Below are 25,349 nucleotides of genomic sequence, written 5' to 3'. Positions count from 1 at the left end.
GCACAAGTTCATTCAAAAGTGTGAGACATCTAGGATGAGTTTTTGACAATATTAATGTCAACTGCCATATGTTGATGTACATGTCCAACTGGTTTCCTCCTATTTTCAGACTACTGATGCCAGACTAGTGTTTTATCATGTGGCCACAGATACTCCCCTATTCTGTCAGTGGTTCCAGATCTACAACAGACAACTGTGTGCGAATAGCATACAGTATTGAGCAACAGAGAAGTAAAATTCCATTGTTATGAGAAAATCATAATAATTTTTTTAAGAGTCTAATGGAAGCGTAGGATGTTTGGTAACATTTGGCATCCTAAACTTTTTTACATGTGACAAAGTAGGCTACAGGACCATATAGTGCTTCTCCCCAAGTGGTGGCCCATCATGTCTTTAGGAGCTACAGTCTTTTTCATTTTTTCCAACCAGGCATTAACCAAGACATATAGCTAGAATGTTATGGAGTGATATTAGTGCCAACATAAACTGAATTTCAGATTCAACATCATATCGTTCCATAGACTCTAGTGTGCCTGGTTTGGCCAAAGATTACTACACATTGTGGCCCTCCAGAAAAAATAGTAAACACTCTTTGAAGTCTATGACTTCCTCCCTATAGGCTGTCTCATCGTCGTTGGTGATCAGGCCCTACCACAATCGTGTCATTGGCAAACTTAATGATGGTGTTGGAGCCGCAGGTAAACATGGAGTACAGGAAGGGACTAAGCAGGCACCCCTGAGGGGTCCCCGTGTTGAGGGTCAGCATGGAGGATATGATGTTGCCTACCCTCACCACCTGGGACGGCCTGTCAGGAAGTCCAGGATCCAGTTACAAATTGTTGCCTACCCTCACCACCTGGGGGGGGCTCATTAGGAAATGACAGGATCCAGACACAACTGGTTTCAAGTGGCCAAGAGAACTCATGTGATCTCCGACTGCTAGCGAGTGGACGAACTGGGAATCAGACAAGGGAATATTTACATCAATGTATGGATAGAGACTTCAGCTTTCTTCTCATGTGTATATCCTGTCAAACGATAAATGTTGCACAAACCCCGCACTTTTAAAATGGCTCTGTTCCTATGGAAATGTGCACATGTTTAGAGAGAGTAATTGGTTACATATTTCATGTTGAACCTAGACTTTCAAATCTCTTATTCCCCAACAACTGACAATTGGGACCTCCCCCCTATCTCGGGCTCTGTAATAGTCACATTGTAGTAGGCTACAGTCTTTTTCATTTTTTCCAACCAGGCATTAACCAAGACATATAGCTAGAATGTTATGGAGTGAAACAGCGTCTGTGCCACCAGTAAGTACAGATAGTAGTATAAATCCCCTGGCACAGTCCCCGCAGCCGGACAACTTTCTCATGGTTTCTGGAAGGAAATGCTGTAGGAACGCTCAACCGGTGTCGCTCATTCAGCCGACAGAAACTTTCAACCGGTTTTCCCCATTAAGCAGCGAGTCGAAGTCAGAGGCCGAGTCTTCTCTGGTCTCTACTCCTCCCGTTACGGGGTCTGAGATGCCGAAGCTTCCCACCATTAGCTCTGACAAATTGAAAACTCTAGTCATTGGCGACTCCATTACCCGCAGTATTAGACTTAAAACGAATCATCCAGCGATCATACACTGTTTACCAGGGGGCAGGGCTACCGACGTTAAGGCTAATCTGAAGATGGTGCTGGCTAAAGCTAAAACTGGCGAGTGTAGAGAGTATAGAGATATTGTTATCCACGTCGGCACCAACGATGTTAGGATGAAACAGTCAGAGATCACCAAGCGCAACATTGCTTCTGCGTCTAAATCAGCTAGAAAGATGTGTCGGCATCGAGTAATTGGCCCCCACTCTCCCAGTTAGGGGGAGTGATGAGCTCTACAGCAGAGTCTCACAACTCAATCGCTGGTTGAAAACTGTTTTCTGCCCCTCCCAAAAGATAGAATTTGTAGATAATTGGCCCTCTTTCTGGGACTCACCCACAAACAGGACCAAGCCTGACCTGCTGAGGAGTGACGGACTCCATCCTAGCTGGAGGGGTGCTCTCATCTTATCTACCAACATAGACAGGGCTCTAATCCTCTAGCTCCACAATGAAATAGGGTGCAGACCAGGCAGCAGGCTGTTAGCCAGCCTGCCAGCATAGTGGAGTCTGCCACTAGCACAGTCAGTGTAGTCAGCTCAGCTATCACCATTGAGACCGTGTCTGTGCCTCGACCTAGGTTGGGCAAAACTAAACATGGCGGTGTTCGCCTTAGCAATCTCACTAGGAGCAGAAGACAAAAGCTCGAGTGATGACATGGTGTTTGGTCCTTCTAACCTGGGAGACTCTGCCATCCACAGCTTTGTCATCAAGCACACCTGCAACTCCTGCTGCGAGAACCTCGGACTCCCAGATTTGAGGAGGAGCACGGACATCCACGGGAAAACAGAACACAGGCCTTTTGAAAAGGACAGTGGATTGATCATGACTAGGATGTAACCTCTGATCCGGAAGCAGAAGTACGCCATCCTAACCTCTGGTTCAGGTGGGATGAAGTTGCCCTTAAAGCATAGACACTGATTTAATGTCACTTTTGTATTTTCCTCCCCAAATGGTTATGGTTAGGATCTGGAGAAGCTAAGCAGATCCAGAGGTGTACAAGGGTAACTTCTACCAGGAAGGAAAGCACTCACTTGGTTGGTTTGAATGGATAGTGTACATTGTGTAGCTTTATGTGGACTAAATCTTGTGTTAGATGTCTGGTAGGGCTTTTGTTGTAACAGCGGTTTACATTGCAGAAGTCTCAGCAGCAAGCCAGATGCTGTAGTCTTGCATTCATTCCACCTATGGAGTGCATAGTGGAGGGAGGCCGCAGTGTCTGTTGTGCCACAGGTAACCTATTAATCAATCAAACACTTTGCCTTATTGTAATGTTATGTATCATTAGACATGATGCAGAGGGCATCCTAGGAAGGTGTTTCAATACACCAAGATATCATTTGTTTGTTCTCTGTTCTGTTTAAATGAACTCCTGGTTAATTTTGAAATGAGCACCACTTTTATGATCTTTTCATATCATCTGAGGAATGTTTATACCAGATGTCATGTTTTTATCTGTTGCATAACCGTTTTTATGGTGAAATACCAGCTATTATGGCAGCCATTTTGAATGTTGTAAGTCGCTCTGGATAAGAGCGTCTGCTAAATGACTTAAATGTAAATGTAAATGTAAATGATAAAGACCACCTCCATTCCTGTCATTATTGAAAGAGATCATGATACCTCACATCTCAAAATAGGGCTACTTAATGTTAGATCCCTTATTTCAAAGGCAATTATAGTCAATGAACTAATCACTGATCATAATCTTGATGTGATTGGCCTGACTGAAACATGGCTTAAGCCTGATGAATTTACTGTGTTAAATGAGGCCTCACCTCCTGGCTACACTAGTGACCATATCCCCCGTGCATCCCGCAAAGGCGGAGGTGTTGCTAACATTTACGATAGCAAATTTCAATTTTACCCCCCCTCTTTTGAGCTTCTAGTCATGAAATCTATGCAGCCTACTCAATCACTTTTTATAGCTACTGTTTACAGGCCTCCTGGGCCATATACAGCGTTCCTCACTGAGTTCCCTGAATTCCTATCGGACCTTGTAGTCATAGCAGATAATATTCTAATCTTTGGTGACTTTAATATTCACATGGAAAAGTCCACAGACCCACTCCAAAAGGCTTTCGGAGCCATCATCGACTCAGTGGGTTTTGTCCAACATGTCTCTGGACCCACTCACTGTCACAGTCATACGCTGGACCTAGTTTTGTCCCATGTAATAAATGTTGTGGATCTTAATGTTTTTCCTCATAATCCTGGACTATCGGACCACCATTTTATTACGTTTGCAATTGCAACAAATAATCTGCTCAGACCCCAACCAAGGAACATCAAGTCGTGCTATAAATTCACAGACAACACAAAGATTCCTTGATGTCCTTCCAGATTCCCTCTGTCTACCCAAGGACGCCAGAGGACAAAAATCAGTTAACCACCTAACTGAGGAACTCAATTTAACCTTGCGCAATACCCTAGATGCAGTTGCACCCCTAAAAACTAAAAACATTTCTCATAAGAAACTAGCTCCCTGGTACACAGAAAATACCCGAGCTCTGAAGCAAGCTTCCAGAAAATTGGAACGGAAATGGCGCCACACCAAACTGGAAGTCTTCCGACTAGCTTGGAAAGACAGTACCGTGCAGTACCGAAGAGCCCTTACTGCTGCTCGATCATCCTATTTTTCTAACTTAATTGAGGAAAATAAGAACAATCCGAAATTCCTTTTTGATGCTGTCACAAAGCTAACTAAAAAGCAGCATTCCTCAAGAGAGGATGACTTTCACTTTAGCAGTGATAAATTCATGAACTTCTTTGAGGAAAAGATTATGATTATTAGAAAGCAAATTACGGACTCCTCTTTAAATCTGCGTATCCCTTCAAAGCTCAGTTGTCCTGAGTCTGCACAACTCTGCCAGGACCTAGGATCAAGAGAGACGCTCAAGTGTTTTAGTACTATATCTCTTGACACAATGATGAAAATAATCATGGCCTCTAAACCTTCAAGCTGCATACTGGACCCTATTCCAACTAAACTACTGAAAGAGCTGCTTCCTGTGTTTGGCCCTCCTATGTTGAACATAATAAACGGCTCTCTATCCACCGGATGTGTACCAAACTCACTAAAAGTGGCAGTAATAAAGCCTCCCTTGAAAAAGCCAAACCTTGACCCAGAAAATATAAAAAACTATCAGCCTATATCGAATCCTCCATTCCTCTCAAAAATCTTAGAAAAGGCTGTTGCGCAGCAACTCACTGCCTTCCTGAAGACAAACCATGTATACGAAATGCTTCAGTCTGGTTTTAGACCCCATCATAGCACTGAGACGGCGGTAAATGACATTTTAATGGCATCGGACCGAGGCTCTGCATCTGTCCTCGTGCTCCTAGACCTTAGTGCTGCTTTTGATACCATCGATCACCACATTCTTTTGGAGAGATTGGAAACCCAAATTGGTCTACACGGACAAGTTCTGGCCTGGTTTAGATCTTATCTGTCGGAAAGATATCAGTTTGTCTCTGTGAATGGTTTGTCCTCTGACAAATCAACTGTAAATTTCGGTGTTCCTCAAAGTTCCGTTTTAGGACCACTATTGTTTTCACTATATATTTTACCTCTTGGGGATGTTATTCGAAAACATAATGTTAACTTTCACTGATATGCGGATGACACACAGCTGTACATTTCAATGAAACATGGTGAAGCCCCAAAATTGCCCTTGCTAGAAGCATGTGTTTCAGACATAAGGAAGTGGATGGCTGCAAACGTTCTACTTTTAAACTCGGACAAAACAGAGATGCTTGTTCTAGGTCCCAAGAAACAAAGAGATCTTCTGTTGAATCTGACAATTAATCTTAATGGTTGTACAGCCGTCTCAAATAAAACTGTGAAGGACCTTGGCGTTACTCTGGACCCTGATCTCTCTTTTGAAGAACATATCAAGACCATTTCAAGGACAGCTTTTTTCCATCTACGTAACATTGCAAAAATCAGAAACTTTCTGTCCAAAAATGATGCAGAAAAATGAATCCATGCTTTTGTCACTTCTAGGTTAGACAACTGCAATGCTCTACTTTCTGGCTACCCGGATAAAGCACTAAATAAACTTCAGTTAGTGCTAAATACGGCTGCTAGAATCCTGACTAGAACCAAAAAAATGGATCATATTACTCTAGTGCTAGCCTCTCTACACTGGCTTCCTGTCAAAGCAAGGGCTGATTTCAAGGTTTTACTGCTAACCTACAAAGCTTTACATGGGCTTGCTCCTACCTATCTCTCTGATTTGGTCCTGCCGTGCATACCTACACGTACGCTACGGTCACAAGACGCAGACCTCCTAATTGTCCCTAGAATTTCTAAGCAAACAGCTGGAGGCAGGGCTTTCTCCTATAGAGCTCCATTTTTATGGAACGGTCTGCCTACCCATGTCAGAGACGCAAACTCGGTCTCAACCTTTAAGTCTTTACTGAAGACTCATCTCTTCAGTGGGTCATATGATTGAGTGTAGTCTGGCCCAGGAGTGGGAAGGTGAACGGAAAGGCTCTGGAGCAACGAACCGCCCTTGCTGTCTCTGCCTGGCCGGTTCCCCTCTTTCCACTGGGATTCTCTGCCTCTAACCCTATTACAGGGGCTGAGTCACTGGCTTACTGGGGCTCTCTCATGCCGTCCCTGGAAGGGGTGCGTCACCTGAGTGGGTTGGTTCACTGATGTGGTCATCCTGTCTGGGTTGGCGCCCCCCCTTGGGTTGTGCCATGGCGGAGATCTTTGTGGGCTATACTCAGCCTTGTCTCAGGATGGTAAGTTGGTGGTTGAAGATATCCCTCTAGTGGTGTGGGGGCTGTGCTTTGGCAAAGTGGGTGGGGTTATATCCTTCCTGTTTGGCCCTGTCCGGGGGTATCATCAGATACTTACCATCCTGAGACAAGGCCAAGTATAGCCCACAAAGATCTCCGCCACGGCACAACCCAAAAGGGCGCGCCAACCCAGACAGGAAGATCACGTCAGTGACTCAAGCTACTCAAGTGATGCACCCCTCCTAAGGACGGTATGGAAGAGCACCAGTAAGAAAATTGATATACAACATCCCCACTAAAAATGTTTAAATGCTCAGGAATTTCTACAAAATATGCACAAATGTATATATAACATGGCTACAAACTATGAAACGAGCTCACGAATTGTAAAACGTCCACGTACTGTAATATACATCCACAATTCTTTTACTTTTGGATGTTATGATGATATTCCCTGGAGGTCGGGGCCCACAGGGCAGGTGCCCTGCGTGCCTATTCGGTAATCTGGCCCTGATCATCAAGTTAAACCACAGGTATTGTTGTTACACATCCTCACACTGTCTTGCAGGATAAAACTGAGACTGTAGCCAGCTTCCATTTGACCTAATTTTATTGTCCAAAGAATGTTCCCATAGTCCAGTAGTATTGGATGAAAATCCACAATGTTGGTGCCATACAGGAGCACTGACCAATCTGTCTCCAAAAGAGGACTGCTGTTTTTGAGGATGGTGTGGAGGTCAGTGGTTGATGATCTGAGCACCCCGAGATGGTGAGTATGGTTTCAGTAGACCACTATTGAGCTGGTAGATCAGATAGGAGCTTAGAGGAAAGGTAATTTAGTGCTTTGAATGTGGTTCATATGGCCCTATAGTGGATTCAGGACTTGGACAAGGAGTCAATGCAGTTTAAAGATGCATTTACATGGGGGTTGGATGATAGTGTCAAATTTCTTAGAATGAGAGAAAATATTGGAGTTTGGGGACTGGAGGGGATAATAGTCAAGTTGGGAAATGTGCACATATTTACATACAAATATATAGTCAAGTTGGGGATGATTCAGATATTCCTGTTGAAAAAGAGAAAAGACAGAAAGATATAATCTTACAGTATTGTAACGTTCTGGGTGTAGTGGGTGAGAAGTCAGGCGCAGGAAGCAGAGTTCAGGGTAGTGCTAATTTAATGCACAAAACGGCGAACATAAGCCAACCCCACGAAAACACAGGGCGTACAACAAAACAACCTCCCAAACACGGGGACTTAAACTGTCCAGCAAAACCCACAAAATGGGAAACACGTAACCCACAGACGTGCACACAAGTTACACAAAACAATCCAGCACAAAGAGCAGGCGGGTCGGCTGGCTAATAAAGCCCAACTAATCAGCAAATACACAACAGGTGTAACCAATAAACAGACAAGGAGGGGGAGGAAAGAATCAGTGGCAGCTAGTAGGCCGGTGACGACGACCGCCGAGCGCCACCCGAATGGGAAGGGGAGCCACCTTCGGTAAGAGTTGTGACAAGTATATTAAATTCATCCCTTTGGGCCAAAACTGGTTGAATAAACTTTTCCACCTCATTTCAACAACAAGAAAATCTATGTGATGACGGTGAATCAACGCTGAAAACTCAATTGGATTTTTTTCACCCAACTTTTAACTTTTAACCAGCATTTTTGGTTGATTTTCACATTTTGGTTGAGTTCCCAAATTTAAATCAAAACTAGACATTGATCTGATGTCTGTACCTAGTGGGATTGGATTTCTGTAATCATATCAGCTCATTTGTTACACTTCTTCTAATCATCCAGAGAGAATGTACCTTTCTTTGAGGTTAACCTTTGAGATGACCTCCCTCAAGGATTCTCTCTCTTTCCTCGGAGCGAATTTGTCCCACATTTTAGGAAAGTCGCCATTGGTGGCCATGTTGCTCAAGATATTGCGACCATGATGCCTGTGGACAAAAGATATGAATATCATCTTAAACGTGCAACATATCAAATCATTTCTGCTGTCTGTGATTAAAAACAGTACTCAATTGATGGCAACCTGAGAAAAAATAAGACATACATTAGGTAGAATTTGCAAGAGGGTCAGTTTGAGCAATGTACCGCATTACCTGATCTACAAATCATCTCAACAATATAACAACTGGGTTTTAACCGTTCGTTATTATGAAAATCTTAGCGAATCTGCACAACACTTGGCTCAGACCATTGTGATCAAGTAGGGTTGTCTTCATTAGGCACCAAACAGATGGAAGGAAACTGAATCAGGTACTGACTATTTGGACTCATTTACATTTGTAATTTTTACCCCAATTTCGTGGTATCCAATAGGTAGTTACTATCTTGTCCCATCGCTGCAACTCCCGTAAGGACTCTGGAGAGGCGAAGGTCGAGAGCCATGCGTCCTCCGAAACACAACCCAGCCAATCCGCACTGCTTCTTGACACAATGCCCGCTTAACCTGGAAGCACCAATGTGTCGGAGGAAACACCATACACCTGGCGACCATGTCAGCATGCATTGCACCCCGCCCACCACAGGAGGTCGCTAGTTGGCGATGGGAGAAGAACATCCCTCCCGGCCAAACATCCCGGCTAAGCTTTTGGCTTTTTAACTTTCAAACCCACATGGGTGCCTGGACTTGGATATTCCTATGCCACGTAGCACTTATTTGTGTTTATAATTTTTCCTTTTTGTTTTCAATTACTATTCCCCTCCAAGAGAACCTGTGGTTGTTTTGGAATACCTAAAATCCGCAATTCAATCCATGACACCCTTTAGCATAGATGCTGTAGACAGACGACAATGTGGCTTTTAAAGTCAATTTCAATTTGTATTCGTGGTAAACGCTGCAGATGTTGTCTCAAGACTAAATTACCTTTAAAAGCTGCATTGTCGGCGATCTAGTGCTATAGCGAGCCATGGATTGAATCCCGGCCTTAACTGTTATGTTGAAGCAAGCTACTTTACAGGAGGAACTTCCCACCTGACTTCCTGTGCAGGGTCCACAGCCAGTTTACTGACGGCAATCAAGAAACGGTCAGTGAGGTCTTTCTTCCCCGACAGGAGACGAGCCGTCCCCATGACCTCAGCCAGTCTCTCCAGGTGCTGAGCAGTGCAGCTCCTCACCGCAGCGTTACGGTGGCTGAGGAAGGAAAAACAGAGCACATCAGTTATATGTCATAGAGATACATGAGTTAGGAGATGAATGATAATGGATTGTATTGATGAAGTCTCATCGATGGATCAAAATGTTCGGTAAGACTTTATATTAAGGTCACTTAATATACCATTTATAAACTGTTTGTAAAGAGTTTACTTACCATTTATGAATCATTATTGCTACCTTTGTAAATGTCAATAAGAAATCTATAAATAGTTATTGACACATTTAAAAATGCTATTTTAAATGATTTGTTCATGAGGTGTTTGATTATAGTATGTTCACAATTTGTAAATGATTAATAATGTACTACTAATGTACTATAAACCAGTTATAAAGGAGTTACTGTCAAGGCATTTGTTAATGGTTGATTAATGGTTTGACTCACCATTTATATACATATTTATAAATGTATTTATAAATGTCACAAATGGTGTATTTATTAATGAGTGCATTTATGAATGTGAGTACATGTACTTACGAATACCTCAGTGCCTCACTAATAGCCCCTAATCTAAAGTGTTCACTATATATACTTTATACATGTTTATAAATGACTTGTTACTCCCCAAAGGCTAGCACACATCAGTAGACAGTACCTCTCCACCAAGGGCTAAAAATAATCTAAATAACGCAATGGTAAAATAAGAAGTACGCAACACAAGGAAGTATAAGACATAACAAAAAAATGTGATTCCATTCAAATGTGACGTCTAGCGTTGGGGTGAGTTGCTGCCGGAAGTGTTGTGGAATAACCTAGCATGCTGATGAAAAAGGCAGTTAATTAAAAACTAGCAGTATTTCAATCTTCTCAATTTTGAGGCTTGGATAATGGGATAATTTGTGGAAGTCCGGATCTAACCCTTAGTGAGTGTTAATTGACCCCTCTCCCTCTTTACCTCAGCCCACCGACCAGCAGGGCATTCATGACACGTGTAGGGGTGCAGCTCTGCACCATGTGACCCAGGGCAAAGTTGGCGCCCTGCCGGATGAAGGCGTTGGCCTCGCTGGCTTTGTGCAGCAGCACGCGTGCCGTCCCCTCCACCTCACTGTCCATGACCCTCTGGAGGTGGACGTACATGTCACCCAGTGTGGCCATGGCAGCACAGGACACTGCAGAGCGCAGGTTCTTCACCTGAATCATAATAACACGCACAGGACCAGCTATTAATGTTGAGCAGAACAACCCACGAACATCAGAAACATGACACAATCATTTGACTTGTTCTCCAAATGTAGCAGATTTGTGCAGATGAATGAATAGGGCAGTGAATGAATACAGCTACCTCATTTATAATGGCAAGGCAGATATCATGGAGTTTAGGCATCAGTATGTCCATGTGGTTCTGAGCCATCACACGGAGAAAGGTCAAGCCCTCAATCTTCTTCTCCCTGCAATTCAGTGAAAGAAACGTAAGCATTTTCCACAACATTTTCCAAAAACATTATAATGATGTTCATCAATTAGGACTCTGGTCTCTTAATTTCAGAAGTTTCTACGCTCTGTAGCTCAAATCTACTTTTCCAAGGACACTACACTGTGCTTCCTTTAGCCTAGCTCCATTGGTCTTGTCTACAGTGAATGCTCACCAGTCATCAGAGGCAGAGTGGAGCAGCTTGAAGGTCTTAGTCAGGGCCTGCTCTGGGTTGGACAGGGGCTGCAATCTGGCCTGGTTCTTAATTTGACCCTTTGGCTTACTGGCTGCCATCTTGTCTATGGGTTGACAGCAGACATCTATCTCTCTATGAACTGTATGTATTTATTTATGTATTTACTCATTTCCATATCTGTTTGTAGCTTTTAACACTAGTTCATTATGATATCATTTTAAATTTAGCACATATATTTTTGGTGCTCTCCCTGCTCAGAAACAGGGTCCAATTAGCCTTGAGTAAAAGTTATTATTTACATTTACATTCGTGTGAATACATGAGAGGGACTGACCTGAGCCGGTGGCAGCCTTTGGCAGGCTAAGGAACCTTATAGGCTGAGGCTGTTTGCTCCTGGGCTTGGTAGGAGGGGGAGCAGGCCTGGGTGGGCTGTCAAGCGACTTGACCGGGGTCCCGACATCCAAGTAGTCACGGAGCTCCGCAGGGGAGTTCATATCCACTGAGCTCAGGCTTCCCAGAGAGCTGGTTGCTATTTCCCCCGTGGACATGTCCGAGCCCAAACTTCTCCTGCCCATGGCCTTCACCTCATGTACCCCCTTTGGGGTAGACCAGAAAAGAATCCTCCCATCATAGAAATACATATAGAACTAGTATATACATAAACTAATACAGAGAGATCCTGTATTCTAGGATCTATTCGATCATGCTGTTTAAACCGATACCCCCTGTATTTAGCCTCGTTATTGTTATGTCATTGTGTTACTTTAATTATTATTACTTTTTACTTTAGTTTATTTGGTAAATATTTTCTTAACTCTTCCTGAACTGCACTGTTGGTTTCACGGTAAGGTCTACACTTGTTGTGTTCGGCACATGTGATTGATTTGATTTTAAGACATGGAACCACTATCTGTTTTGGCAATTTATCAGTCCAAGTATAATTCTGAACTGCAAATTTTCACATTTACAATAAATTCAAAGTCCATCCTACCTTCCAGTCCTCCTCCTTCAGGTGAGCCTCGATGTCTCTCACCTCCTCCATCAGGTCAATGGGTCCGTTGTTGTCAGCACAGCCCTGGTCCGACTGGACTATCAGGGCTTTGACTCCCCGCCTGCCCTTCTTCTTCTTGCCCCTCTTGGAGGGAGCTGCAGTGGGAGGGACGGGAACAGGCCACACGCTACTGCTGCTGAATGACTTATTTACCTGGATGGACTCCAGAGAGTGAGATCCGGGTCGAACTTGGGCTCCGTCCACCCCCACCATGTTCTTCAGTGGGGCCAGAGCTATGTGCTCAAGCCTTCGTGGCAAAGGCCTCGGTGGAGCTTTCGGCCGCGGAATGCACTGAATAGAGGGGACGAAGTGGTGCGCGAAGGTGCTGCCAACCCCGATGAGAGCAGTCCGGACATAATTCTCATGGATAGCACTTATCTTTCTTTGCTTTGCTTCCATGGCCTCTCTCTCAGCTCTCTGCATCTGCAGAAGTCTGGCATCACTGATGAAGCCACAATGGCCCTCTGCGATTGGGTAGCTCTCCTGATAGCCCTGGATCACAATGGTACAGTATGAAATGCATAGCAGAAGTGAAGAAGGCAAAATAGTTTCTACAGTGTGTCATGAAAAACTTTTAAGCTAAAGATTTTTATGGATGTAGGCCTACTGTATGTCTATGAAACTACAAAATAAACAGTGATATTTTTGGAAAAACGTTTGAAAAACTGATGAGCCTTACAAAACTTGAAAACTTGTCCTGGTCATCCTGTTGGTTTAAAGCCATGTTTTGCTTCCTCAGGTTTTCGATGACGCTCTTCATCTGTGAGTTCTCCTTCTGGAGTTTGTTAAACTCACTTGATTTTCTCCCTCGATAAGCCATTGATGATAAATATTAACACTCTCAAAATAAGAACTTAACCTATCAATTCAATTCAATTCAATTCAAGGGCTTTATTGGCATGGGAAACATGTGTTAACATTGCCAAAGCAAGTGAGGTAGACAACATACAAAGTGAATATATAAGGTGAAAAACAACAAAAATGAACAGTAAACATTACACATACAGAAGTTTCAAAACAGTAAAGACATTACAAATGTCATATTATATATATATATATATATATATATACAATGTACAAATAGTTAAAGGACACAAGATAAAATAAATAAGCATAAATATGGGTTGTATTTACAATGGTGTTTGTTCTTCACTGGTTGCCCTTTTCTCGTGGCAACAGGTCACAAATCTTGCTGCTGTGATGGCACACTGTGGAATTTCACCCAGTAGATATGGGAGTTTTTCAAAATTGGATTTGTTTTCGAATTCTTTGTGGATCTGTGTGATCTGGGGGAAATATGTATCTCTAATATGGTCATACATTGGGCAAGAGGTTAGGAAGTGCAGCTCAGTTTCCACCTCATTTTGTGGGCAGTGAGCACATAGCCTGTCTTCTCTTGAGAGCCATGTCTGCCTACGGCGGCCTTTCTCAATAGCAAGGCTATGCTCACTGAGTCTGTACATAGTCAAAGCTTTCCTTAATTTTGGGTCAGTCACAGTGGTCAGGTATTCTGCCGCTGTGTACTCTCTGTTTAGGGCCAAATAGCATTCTAGTTTGCTCTGTTTTTTTGTTAATTCTTTCCAATGTGTTAAGTAATTATCTTTTTGTTTTCTCATGATTTGGTTGGGTCTAATTGTGCTGTTGTCCTGGGGCTCTGTAGGGTGTGTTTGTGTTTGTGAACAGAGCCCCAGGACCAGCTTGCTTAGGGGACTCTTCTCCAGGTTCATCTCTCTGTAGGTGATGGCTTTGTTATGGAAGGTTTGTGAATCGCTTCCTTTTAGGTGGTTGTAGAATTTAATGGCTCTTTTCTGGATTTTGATAATTAGTGGGTATCGGCCTAATTCTGCTCTGCATGCATTATTTGGTGTTTTACGTTGTACACGGGGATATTTTTGCAGAATTCTGCGTGCAGAGTCTCAATTTGGTGTTTGTCCCATTTTGTGAAGTCTTGGTTGGTGAGCGGACCCCAGACCTCACAACCATAAAGGGCAATGGGCTCTATGACTGATTCAAGTATTTTTAGCCAAATCCTAATTGGTATGTTGAAATTTATGTTTCTTTTGATGGCATAGAATGCCCTTCTTGCCTTGTCTCTCAGATCGTTCACAGCTTTGTGGAAGTTACCTGTGGCACTGATGTTTAGGCCAAGGTATGTATAGTTTTTTGTGTGCTCTAGGGCAACAGTGTCTAGATGGAATTTGTATTTGTGGTCCTGGTGACTGGACCTTTTTGGAACACCATTATTTTGGTCTTACTGAGATTTACTGTCAGGGCCCAGGTCTGACAGAATCTGTGCATAAGATCTAGGTGCTGCTGTAGGCCCTCCTTGGTTGGTGACAGAAGCACCAGATCATCAGCAAACAGCAGACATTTGACTTCGGATTCTAGCAGGGGGAGGCCGGGTGCTGCAGACTTTTCTAGTGCCCGCGCCAATTCGTTGATATATATGTTGAAGAGGGTGGGGCTTAAGCTGCATCCCTGTCTAACCCCACGACCCTGTGTGAAGAAATGTGTGTGTTTTTTGCCAATTTTAACCGCACACTTGTTGTTTGTGTACATGGATTTTATAATGCCGTATGTTTTACCCCCAACATTCCATCAGTTTGTATAGCAGACCCTCATGCCAGATTGAGTCGAAGGCTTTTTTGAAATCAACAAAGCATAAGAAGACTTTGCCTTTGTTTTGGTTTGTTTGGTTGTCAATTAGGGTGTGCAGGGTGAATACATGGTCTGTTGTACGGTAATTTGGTAAAAAGCCCATTTGACATTTGCTCAGTACATTGTTTTCATTGAGGAAATGTACGAGTCTGCTGTTAATAATAATGCAGAGGATTTTCCCAAGGTTACTGTTGACACATATTCCACGGTAGTTATTGGGGTCAAATTTGTCTCCACTTTTGTGGATTGGGGTGATCAGTCCTTGGTTCCAAATATTGGGGAAGATGCCAGAGCTAAGTATGATGTTAAAGAGTTTTAGTATAGCCAATTGGAATTTGTTGTCTGTATATTTGATCATTTCATTGAGGATACCATCGACACCACAGGCCTTTTTGGGTTGAAGGGTTTTTATTTTGTCCTGTAACTCATTCAATGTAATTGGAGAATCCAGTGGGTTCTGGTAGTCTTTAATAGTTGATTCTAAGATCTGTATTTGATCATGTATATGTTTTTGCTCTTTGTTCTTTGTTATAGAACCAAAAAGATTGGAGAAGTGGTTTACCCATACATCTCCATTTTGGATAGATAATTCTTCGTGTTGTTGTTTGTTTAGTGTTTTCCAATTTTCCCAGAAGTGGTTAGAGTCTATGGATTCTTCAATTGCATTGAGCTGATTTCTGACATGCTGTTCCTTCTTTTTCCGTAGTGTATTTCTGTATTGTTTTAGTGATTCACCATAGTGAAGGCGTAGACTCAGGTTTTCCGGGTCTCTATGTTTTTGGTTGGACAGGTTTCTCAATTTCTTTCTTAGATTTTTGCATTCTTCATCAAACCATTTGTCATTATTGTTAATTTTCTTCGGTTTTCTATTTGAGATTTTTAGATTTGATAGGGAAGCTGAGAGGTCAAATATACTGTTAAGATTTTCTACTGCCAGGTTTACACCTTCACTATTACAGTGGAACGTTTTACCCAGGAAATTGTCTAAAAGGGATTGAATTTGTTGTTGCCTAATTGTTTTTTGGTAGGTTTCCAAACTGGATTCCTTCCATCTATAGCATTTCTTAATGTTACTCAGTTCCTTTGGCTTTGATGCCTCATGATTGAGTATTGCTCTGTTTAAGTAGACTGTGATTTTGCTGTGGTCTGATAGGGGTGTCAGTGGGCTGACTGTGAACGCTCTGAGAGATTCTGGGTTGAGGTCAGTGATAAAGTAGTCTACAGTACTACTGCCAAGAGATGAGCTATAGGTGTACCTACCATAGGAGTCCCCTCGAAGCCTACCGTTGACTATGTACATACCCAGCGTGCGACAGAGCTGCAGGAGTTGTGACCCGTTTTTGTTGGTTATGTTGTCATAGTTGTGCCTAGGGGGGCATATGTGGGAGGGGATGCTGTCACCTCCAGGCAGATGTTTGTCCCCCTGTGTGCTGAGGGTGTCAGGTTCTTGTCCGGTTCTGGCATTTAGGTCGCCACAGACTAGTACATGTCCCTGGGCCTGGAAATTATTGATTTCTCCCTCCAGGATGGAGAAGCTGTCTTCATTAAAATATGGGGATTCTAGTGGGGGGATATAGGTAGCACACAGGAGGACATTTTTCTCTGTTAGGATCATTTCCTTTTGAATTTCTAGCCAAATGTAGAATGTTCCTGTTTTGATTAATTTAATGGAGTGAGTTAGGTCTGCTCTATACCAAATTAGCATACCCCCTGAGTCCCTTCCCTGTTTCACACCTGGTAGTTTGGTGGATGGGACTACCAGCTCTCTGTAACCTAGAGGGCAACCAGTGGGTCTGTCTCCTCTATACCAGGTTTCTTGCAGGATGACAATGTCTGTGTTACCGATTTCTTTGGGGAAGTCCGAGTTTCTGCTCTTCAGGCCAAAGGCAGATGACCTCAGGCCTTGGATATTCCAGGATGATATAGTGAATGCTTTTTGTTCCATAGAGTGTCCAATATTGTTGGTCGTGGTTTGGCCTCAGGCCAGTAAGTGTGAGCAGAGCCTGCTGAGCATCTGGTACATGCCATTGGCTTGGGCGAGTGTGAGAGTGGGGGTTGGGACTGTTTGCCCGCTCACTACCTGGGCGTATGTGTGGCTTCCATGTTGAGGCCCTCTTTGCGGGGGTGGGGTGCATGGGGTGGGCAGGAGTGGCATTGGTCTGATCTGAGGGGGCCTAAATGGGGTGTGGGCATGGTTGACGTGGGGGGTGTTGATTGGTTGGGGTGGGGGTGTGGATGTGTCTGGGTGTGCAGTGGTCTGGATGTAATTCCTCTTGGCGTGGGTCCTCTATGTGTAGGTCCAGGGGGTCCTGCAGGTCTGGGAGGTTGTCTCGCCGGTCTGGGTGGGGTGTCTATTGATCTGTTGCTCCTGTGTGAAGTGTTGGGGATACGTTTGAGAGCGATGTCCTTTAGAGTTCGGGCAAAGGTGGGCACTGCTGCCTTGTAGAGGTGGACCTGGTCATAGAGGCTGTTCAAGTCCAGGGTGGAGTGGTGGGCCAGGAAAACATTTGGTTTTGAGGCACAGTCACGGGAAATACTTTTGCATTTACCCGCTGTATTGTGGCAGGGTGGAAGTCTTTTCGTGGTAGCAGGGTGGAGATAACCACTTGTGCGTTGGGGAAAGTAGAAGAAGCCTTTTCAATCACTCCCTTCAGTGCTGTGGCCACTCTTTCTTGCTGTGCTCTCAGGTCGTTTGTGCCTGTGTGTATTATTATGTGGCTGGGTGACCCTAGTTTAGCCTCAGACAGAAGGTCTAGGGCGCGCTGGGTGTTTGGACACCAGAGTTTAGACACACTGTGTTTGGGAAAAAGTTTTTTTTCTTCTATATATTTTCCATTTGAGTCCATAAGTAGTACAATCTGTGTCTTGTGTTTGTCCTCAGTGGGTGTGGGGGGTTGTCAGAAGGGCTATCAGGCAGGCTGACAGGGGGTGCTCAGAGGGGGTGAGAGCCGCTGGGCTTGGGGTTCTTCATTTGTCTGTTCTGCTGTGATGTCGACTCTATGGTCAGGGTCTGGTGTGGACTGTTCTGCTGTGGTGTCGAGACTTTTGTTGGGTGCTGAGGTGGGCTGTTCTGCTGGCTTCTCTGTGGGGGTGGCCACCTCTCTAGTGGGTTGTTCTCTGTCGCACGCCGTCCCCCTCAACCTCTCCTCCACCCCCTCACCCTCTCCTCCATCCCCCTCACCCTCTCCTCCATCCCCCTCAACCTCTCCTCCATCCCCCTCAACCTCTCATCCACCAGCAGTCTGACACTCTCCTCTAGTGCTCTGTTCTGCTCCTCTTTCTCCTGTTGTATTTGTCTCACCACTGTCCAAAGTGCAGATATGTCTCTGTCCACCTCCAGCTCTCCGGGTCTGGTTAAGGGGCTGTTGTTGTGCTGGACTGTTGTCTGGGTCTGTGCTGACTGAAGTGTAATCACCTGCTGTTCCAGCTCCACCTGCCTTATCTCCAGCTGGGTGAATTTGTCCTTCATTTCAATGAGGGAGTGGTAATCTGTGCTGGGAGGTTGACTCTCTGCTGGGGGTTGCTCGTCTGTGGGGTTACATAATGAAGAGGTCTGGTCTGACCCGCTCGGTGTGGGGGTATCTTTATCAAGGGAGAGCTTCTCCTGCTGGGCTAATTCTTTGATTAGGTGAAAGTCCAGCTGAAACTGTTTGTGATTACCCTGTGCCATTACTGTTCCGGACTTATAGATATTTATATTACTTGACTCAGAGTCCTCGTTATCAAGTATTCTGAGTTTCCACCCCTCGTTAATCCCCGCTCTCGTAACAAGGGGGTAGTGTGCAAATATAGCACTGTGCCATGCCAGGGGATGGTTTGTGTGGAAGATAAGGTTGCTGATGTTCCCATTTTTGTAATAGTCAGCAAAAAGTGTCTCTTGATTTTCCATAAGGAGCTTCATTTTGTAATCTTTTCTTGCCTTATTATTCTTTACATGCACAGGGTACTGTATTTTAATTACCTCTGAACAGCAGGAGGGAGCTTCTAAGGCCTCTCCATTTGGTTGGGGTAGACTGTGTGACTCTCCTGCCATTGTTGGGCTAATGGGCTTTGACACCTCTCACTTGACACGTCGGTGCTAGTTGAAGCTGTATCAACCTATCTCTGTGAGAGATCTATCATGAAATGAAATTTTGCTTGTCAGATGGAACCAGCAATGATATCATGGCAAGGCTTCCGTTACATTGTGATGTCATAATGGGGTCTGTTGACAGTGCTGAGCACATCAGCACATGGTGAACATTAATGAAAGCTTTTTGATTCCCATGTAAAATTATGAATGTGGTGAATTTGTAAATATATAAATATATATATATAAACTCAGCAAAAAAAAGGACCCTGTCTTTCAAAGATAATTCGTAAAAAGCCAAGCAACTTCACAGATCTTCATTGTAAAGGGTTTAAACACTGTTTCCCATGTTTCTCACGCACAATCCCTACATCAGTGCTCAGACTTTCCGCAATAAGCTGAGAGGCTGAACTGAGGGCTTCTAGGCCTGTTGTAAGGCAGGTCCTCATTAGACATCACCGGCAACAGCGTCGCCTATGGGCACAAACCCACCGTCGCTGGACCAGAAAGGACTGCCAAAAAGTGCTCTTCACTGACGAGTCGCGGTTTCGTCTCACCAGGGGTGATGGTCAGATTTACGTTTATCGTTGAAGGAATGAGCGTTACACCGAGGCCTGTACTCTGGAGCGATATCGATTTGGAAGTGGAGGGTCCGTCATGGTCTGATGCAGTGTGTCACAGCATCATAGGACTAAGCTTGTTGTCATTGCAGGCAGTCTCAACGCTGTGTTTTACAGGGAAGACATCCTCCTCCCTCATGTGGTACACTTCCTGCAGGCTCATCCTGACATGACCCTCCAGCATGACAATGCCACCAGCCATACTGCTCGTTCTGTACATGATTTCCTGCAAGACAGGAATATCAGTGTTCTGCCATGGTCAGCGAAGAGCCCGGATCTCAATCCCATTGAGCACATCTGGGACCTGTTGTATCGGAGGGTGAGAGCTAGGGCCATTACCCCCAGAAATGTCTGGGAACTTGCAGGTACCTAGGTGGAAGAGTGGGGTAACAAGGTACAGCAAGAACTGGCAAATCTGGTGCCGTCCATGAGGAGGAGACGCACTGCAGTACTTAATGCAGTTGATGGCCACACCAGATACTGACTGTTACTTTTGATTTTGACCATTGATTTTGATTATTCCATTTCTGTTAGTCAAATTTCTGTGGAACTGGTTCAGTTTATGTCTCAGTTGTTGAATCTTGTTATGTTCATACAAATATTTACACATGTTAAGTTTGCTGAAAATAAACGCAATTGACAGTGAGAGGACATTTCTTTTTTTGCTGAGTTTATATATATATATGCAGTATATATACACTGTATACAGTTGAAGTCGGAAGTTTACATACACCTTCGCCAAATACATTTAAACTCAGTTTTTAACAATTCCTGAAATGTAATCCTAGTAAAAATCCCCTGTTTTAAGGTCAGTTAGGATCACCACTTTATTTTAAGAATGTGAAATGTCAGAATAATAGTAGAGAGATTGATTTATTTCAGCTTGTATTTCTTTCATCACATTCCCAGTGGGTCAGAAGTTTACATACACTCAATTAGTATTTGGTAGCATTGCCTTTAAATTGTTTAACTTGGGTCAAACGTTATGGGTAGCCTTCCAAAAGCTTCCCACAATAAGTTGTGTGAATTTTGGCCCATTCCTCCTGACAGAGCTGGTGTAACTGAGACAGGTTTGCTTACTCGCACACGCTTTTTCAGTTCTGCCCACACATTTTCTATAGGATTGAGGTCAGGGCTTTGTGATGGCCACTCCAATACCTTGCCTTTGTTGGCCAAACTTTTTATGGCTGCAGGGGCCGTATTGAGTAGCTTGGATGAAAAGGTGCCCATTGTAAACGGCCAGCTCCTCAGTCTCAGTTCCTAATATATGCATATTATTATTAGTATTGGATAGAAAACACTCTAATATTGTCTGTGAGTATAACAGAACTGATATTGCAGGCGAAACCCTGAGGAAAATCAAAACAGGAAGTGGCTTCTATTTTGAAAACTCCATGTTCCATAGGCTCCCTTTGCTCCATTTAAAGGGATATCAACCAGATTCCCTTTCCTATCGCTTCCTCAAGGTGTCAACAGTCTTCAGACATAGTTTCAGGCTTTTATTTTGAAAAATGAGCCAGAAAGATAACATCGCGTCAAGTGGTCACATGAGTTTTGCTGGTGCAACAGAGTTTGGACAGCTATTGCTTTTCCCTCTCCTACTGTGAAAGACATTTGCGGTTGATATATTAACGATTATATATTTTAAAAACAACCTGAGGATTGATTATAAAAAACGTTTGACATGTTTCTGTGGACAAACAAACGGAGGTATTATGGATATAAAAATAATGTTATGGAAAAAAGGAACATTTGTTGTGTAACTGGGAGTCTCGTGAGTGAAAACATCCGAAGATCATCAAAGGTAAACGATTAATTTAATTGCTTTTCTGATTTTCGTGACCGAGCTACTTGATGCTAAGTGTACTTAATGTTTAGTCGAGCGATCGATAAACTTACACAAACACTTGGATTGCTTTCGCTGTAAAGCATCATTTCAAAATCTGACATGACAGGTGGATTAACAAAAGGCTAAACTGTGTTTTCCTATATTGCACTTGTGATTTCATGAATATAAATATTTTTTAGTAATGTTTATTGAATGTAGCGCTATGCTATTCAGAGGTTTTTGATGACACTTAGCCCGTTAACGGGATTGCAGCCATAACAAGTTCATCCCTTCTCTTAACATGTATGGCCCCAAAACATAATCAAGCAGCTGACCAATTACGCAAGACTTTAGTTTGAAGTTAACTGAGATTAATCAACAACTGGATACATTTCTTTCTAAAGTGAAACTATCCTCCGCATTGGAGTATCTCTACAAGTACAAGTTTAACCAGTATTTCAGTTGTTTTACCGTCCCATGAAGAAGTGCGGCAGGCCTGTGAGGAAGGATCCTACAGCCATGAGGAAACAGCCCATAGCAATGAACCTGGGCCGGTGCAGCTTCGCCCCAAAATGGCTGACCACAGCCAGGAACAGCAGGTTACCTGCAAGAAACCACAACACTGCAGTAGTCAGGAAGAGCAAATTATAAACACTGTTATTTTTTAAACTAAAAATGGCATATCAGTTTGGATACTAGGCTGCAACAACATAGCATCAAATAAAACAATGTTAGGGGTTTGACAGTAGAGTCATGGACAAACGCCAGTCAATCAATTAATAGGAACAACTATAAAACTGGACAGTATTGAGAGCAGACTCTGATTGAACCACAAAAAAAATGGATCATACTGTAGTCTGTATCTGGTTTTTACTACATGAATTCTCAAGCAACTCAATGTTATTGTTGAAACCCATCTCAAAGCTTCCGTCTATGAGTCCGATGAGAGAGCTGGACAGGTCAAAGTGTCTCTCTGAGTGATGGCACTCTTCATGTAAGTCCCTGACAGAGCTTTGGTGAAGGAGGCGAACTACAGGGCCACGATGAACTGCTGACAAACACAAGAGAGAGAACATTAGTGTGTGTATGTGCATGCGTGGATGCGTGTGCAGACAGAGTACATGTGTAGCTGAGGTGGCCTGCAATAGTAAAAAGAACGGACACAAGTTTACGTCTGCAAAGTTCTGCCGTTTTCTTTATTTTAAAGAATATTTTCTCTATCTTGTTCAATTGTCTATTTTCTTGTTAGTACTTTGAAAATATTCACATCAAACAAGTGCACACTTTAAATTACACAACATAAATGCACTTTACCTAAAGCAGAATTCAAAAATGTTCCACAAATAACCCTGTCTTAGTGTACGGTTTCACATGAAAACCACAATGTATTTCACATTCATACAATAGAAACACCTATATATGAAACCATAAATAACGGAATGTTTCTCTATATACCGCTACCTCTATAGAAAAGTGACAACAATACATTCAGCTTTAAGATAGTGGCACCTCCAGAAAATCGTCTCTCTCTCACTGTATGCACTAAAAGTCCACCAGACTGAGCGTGCTCGGCCACTTTACCAGCTATTGAGCACAATTTTACACAAAACCATCAATAACATGTAAAACCAACTCAGAAATCCCTAACAAATGGATTCTTGATAAAAAATCTCCTAGATAAAATCCAGTACAAGTCAGCTACTCAGTAAACATAGTCTTTGTGACTCGTAAATGTTTTTTTTACCTCAGCTAGCATCAAGCTAACATACACTCTCACTCAATGTAAATCACGTTCTTCTCACTCAGTTCGACACAAAGCCAAAACAAAACCTTTCCTAACGTGATAATATCTGGACAAAGTTGTTAAATAGCATGGTATTACATATTGTGTATATATTTGAACGTTTGAAGTGCTGTTACATACCTGTAATAGTAAAAAGAACAGACACAGTTTACCTCTGTAAAGTTCTGGTCCTTATTCTGCAGAATGGTGAGCGCTTGGCCAAAACTTGCTGTTTCTCCTGCTACAACAGTGCAACACCGCCATCTATTGGCTTGATGGACTGCTAACGCTAAAGTATGTAGAAAATACCATTAAGATTAATTAAGAGGGGGGGATAAATAATAAATGGGTGTCTGTTTTTAGTGACTTTGTTTTCAACCCATTACACATGCACAATCATACATGTGCATTTAAAGCATTATTAAGATCCTTGAGTGTGGAACTGCAGGGCGTTTACGCAAAAAACACGTGATTTTCACATGTGAACACGGGAAGTGTACCAAAAACATTTCAGTTCCATGGACAGCAGCAATATCGGCATAGCGATATCTGTCATTCAGCACCACATGACAGTAGACAGCGGCCATCTCATGTGAAGTTGGCACTGGGGAAATCCCATGTAATGACAAACGAGGCCTAGGAGGCAAAAAGACTGAAGGAGAAGACTCCCACAAGAATTCTATGCTAAACTGTTCTGCCACATTCACTTCAAATGTTACATCTTTCGATTTGTAAATGATAGGGAATACATCTGCAAATAATTTAAATGGATTATTCAAACTACACTGTACAGCTTTTGTGTGTCTGTGCATCATAGGTACAACAGTAAGCAATTCCGTTCTCAAATGTCTGTTTATTGTGAGAAACAAAAGGAAAAACACCTGTTAGACGATTACAATGCTGTCATGCATTTTTACTATTACCAACAAGACAACGAAGTGATCATGGAGACTAAAAACGGATACTTTCCAAACACCAAAAGTTCCCACGCTGAGCGATATTGTTTACTACACTAGTATGCATACAATCCAAGTCATACGTTTATTGTCATTCATACTCTTATTTTTAACAGAATATCTTTTCAAAAGTGTCCATTGTGTCAATTCAGAGCTTGGAAAAATATTGGAATAATGTGCTTAAGGGGACTGACACTCAAGCCGCACAACAGGATAACACAACAACCACATTTTCAATTGACAATCATTGCTTTAAATGGATGTGGTCGATAGATTTGTATAGGCATATATAAACAATGTATTTAACTTGTAAACCAAGGTTGGATTAGTTGGTCTAAGCAACATGCACCTGGATACTCGCGTCATGAATCTGGCTCCTACATCCTCATATACACATTATGACATAATAAAGAGTTTAATGTTTCACGAAATAAAGACAGAGAAGAATACCCAATTATACAGGTTCTACACATTCCATTTCATTTACATTTACATTTAAGTCATTTAGCAGACGCTCTTATCCAGAGCGACTTACAAATTGGTGCGTTCACCTTAAGACATCCAGTGGAACAGCCACTTTACAATAGTGCATCTAAATCTTTTAAGGGGGGATGAGAAGGATTACTTTATCCTATCCTAGATATTCCTGAAAGAGGTGGGGTTTCAGGTGTCTCCGGAAGGTGGTGATTGACTCCGCTGTCCTGGCGTCGTGAGGGAGTTTGTTCCACCATTGGGGGGCCAGAGCAGCGAACAGTTTTGACTGGGCTGCGCGGGAACTGTACTTCCTCAGTGGTAGGGAGGCGAGCAGGCCAGAGGTGGATGAACGCAGTGCCCTTGTTTGGGTGTAGGGCCTGATCAGAGCCTGGAGGTACTGAGGTGCCGTTCCCCTCACAGCTCCGTAGGCAAGCACCATGGTCTTGTAGTGGATGCGAGCTTCAACTGGAAGCCAGTGGAGAGAGCGGAGGAGCGGGGTGACGTGAGAGAACTTGGGAAGGTTGAACACCAGACGGGCTGCGGCGTTCTGGATGAGTTGTAGGGGTTTAATGGCACAGGCAGGGAGCCCAGCCAACAGCGAGTTGCAGTAATCCAGACGGGAGATGACAAGTGCCTGGATTAGGACCTGCGCTGCTTCCTGTGTGAGGCAGGGTCGTACTCTGCGGATGTTGTAGAGCATGAACCTACAAGAACGGGCCACCGCCTTGATGTTAGTTGAG

General features: G+C 43.3%; 1 protein-coding gene across 4 annotated transcripts; it reads right to left on the bottom strand.

Annotated features, from left to right (window-relative positions):
* Window positions 1-4,942: 4,942 nt before the first annotated feature.
* On the bottom strand, window positions 4,943-23,410 carry LOC115126440 (TOG array regulator of axonemal microtubules protein 2-like). Of its 4 annotated transcripts, XM_065023348.1 has the most exons (11): window positions 23,321-23,410; window positions 22,248-22,447; window positions 21,868-22,000; window positions 12,162-12,713; window positions 11,505-11,766; window positions 11,150-11,273; window positions 10,846-10,951; window positions 10,459-10,694; window positions 9,383-9,541; window positions 8,211-8,342; window positions 7,550-7,891 (listed from the first exon to the last, which is right to left on the bottom strand). In XM_065023348.1, exons 4-11 carry the CDS (start codon window positions 12,642-12,644, stop codon window positions 7,648-7,650), a joined length of 1,746 nt encoding a protein of 581 aa, XP_064879420.1. In that variant the 5' UTR covers window positions 12,645-12,713; window positions 21,868-22,000; window positions 22,248-22,447; window positions 23,321-23,410; the 3' UTR covers window positions 7,550-7,647. The 4 variants fall into 4 exon arrangements, with proteins under 4 accessions (XP_064879423.1, XP_064879420.1, XP_064879419.1 ...); XM_065023351.1 differs by lacking the exons at window positions 7,550-7,891; window positions 21,868-22,000; window positions 22,248-22,447; window positions 23,321-23,410 and adding exons at window positions 4,943-7,456; window positions 12,901-13,080; window positions 18,978-20,261; XM_065023347.1 differs by lacking the exons at window positions 21,868-22,000; window positions 22,248-22,447; window positions 23,321-23,410 and adding exons at window positions 12,901-13,080; window positions 18,978-20,269.
* Window positions 23,411-25,349: the final 1,939 nt, after the last annotated feature.

The sequence above is a fragment of the Oncorhynchus nerka genome, linkage group LG10 (assembly GCF_034236695.1).
Source record: "Oncorhynchus nerka isolate Pitt River linkage group LG10, Oner_Uvic_2.0, whole genome shotgun sequence".
Lineage (NCBI taxonomy): Eukaryota > Metazoa > Chordata > Actinopteri > Salmoniformes > Salmonidae > Oncorhynchus > Oncorhynchus nerka.
Note: the sequence above shows the minus strand (reverse complement) of the source record. Positions and strands in the feature narration are given on the sequence as shown.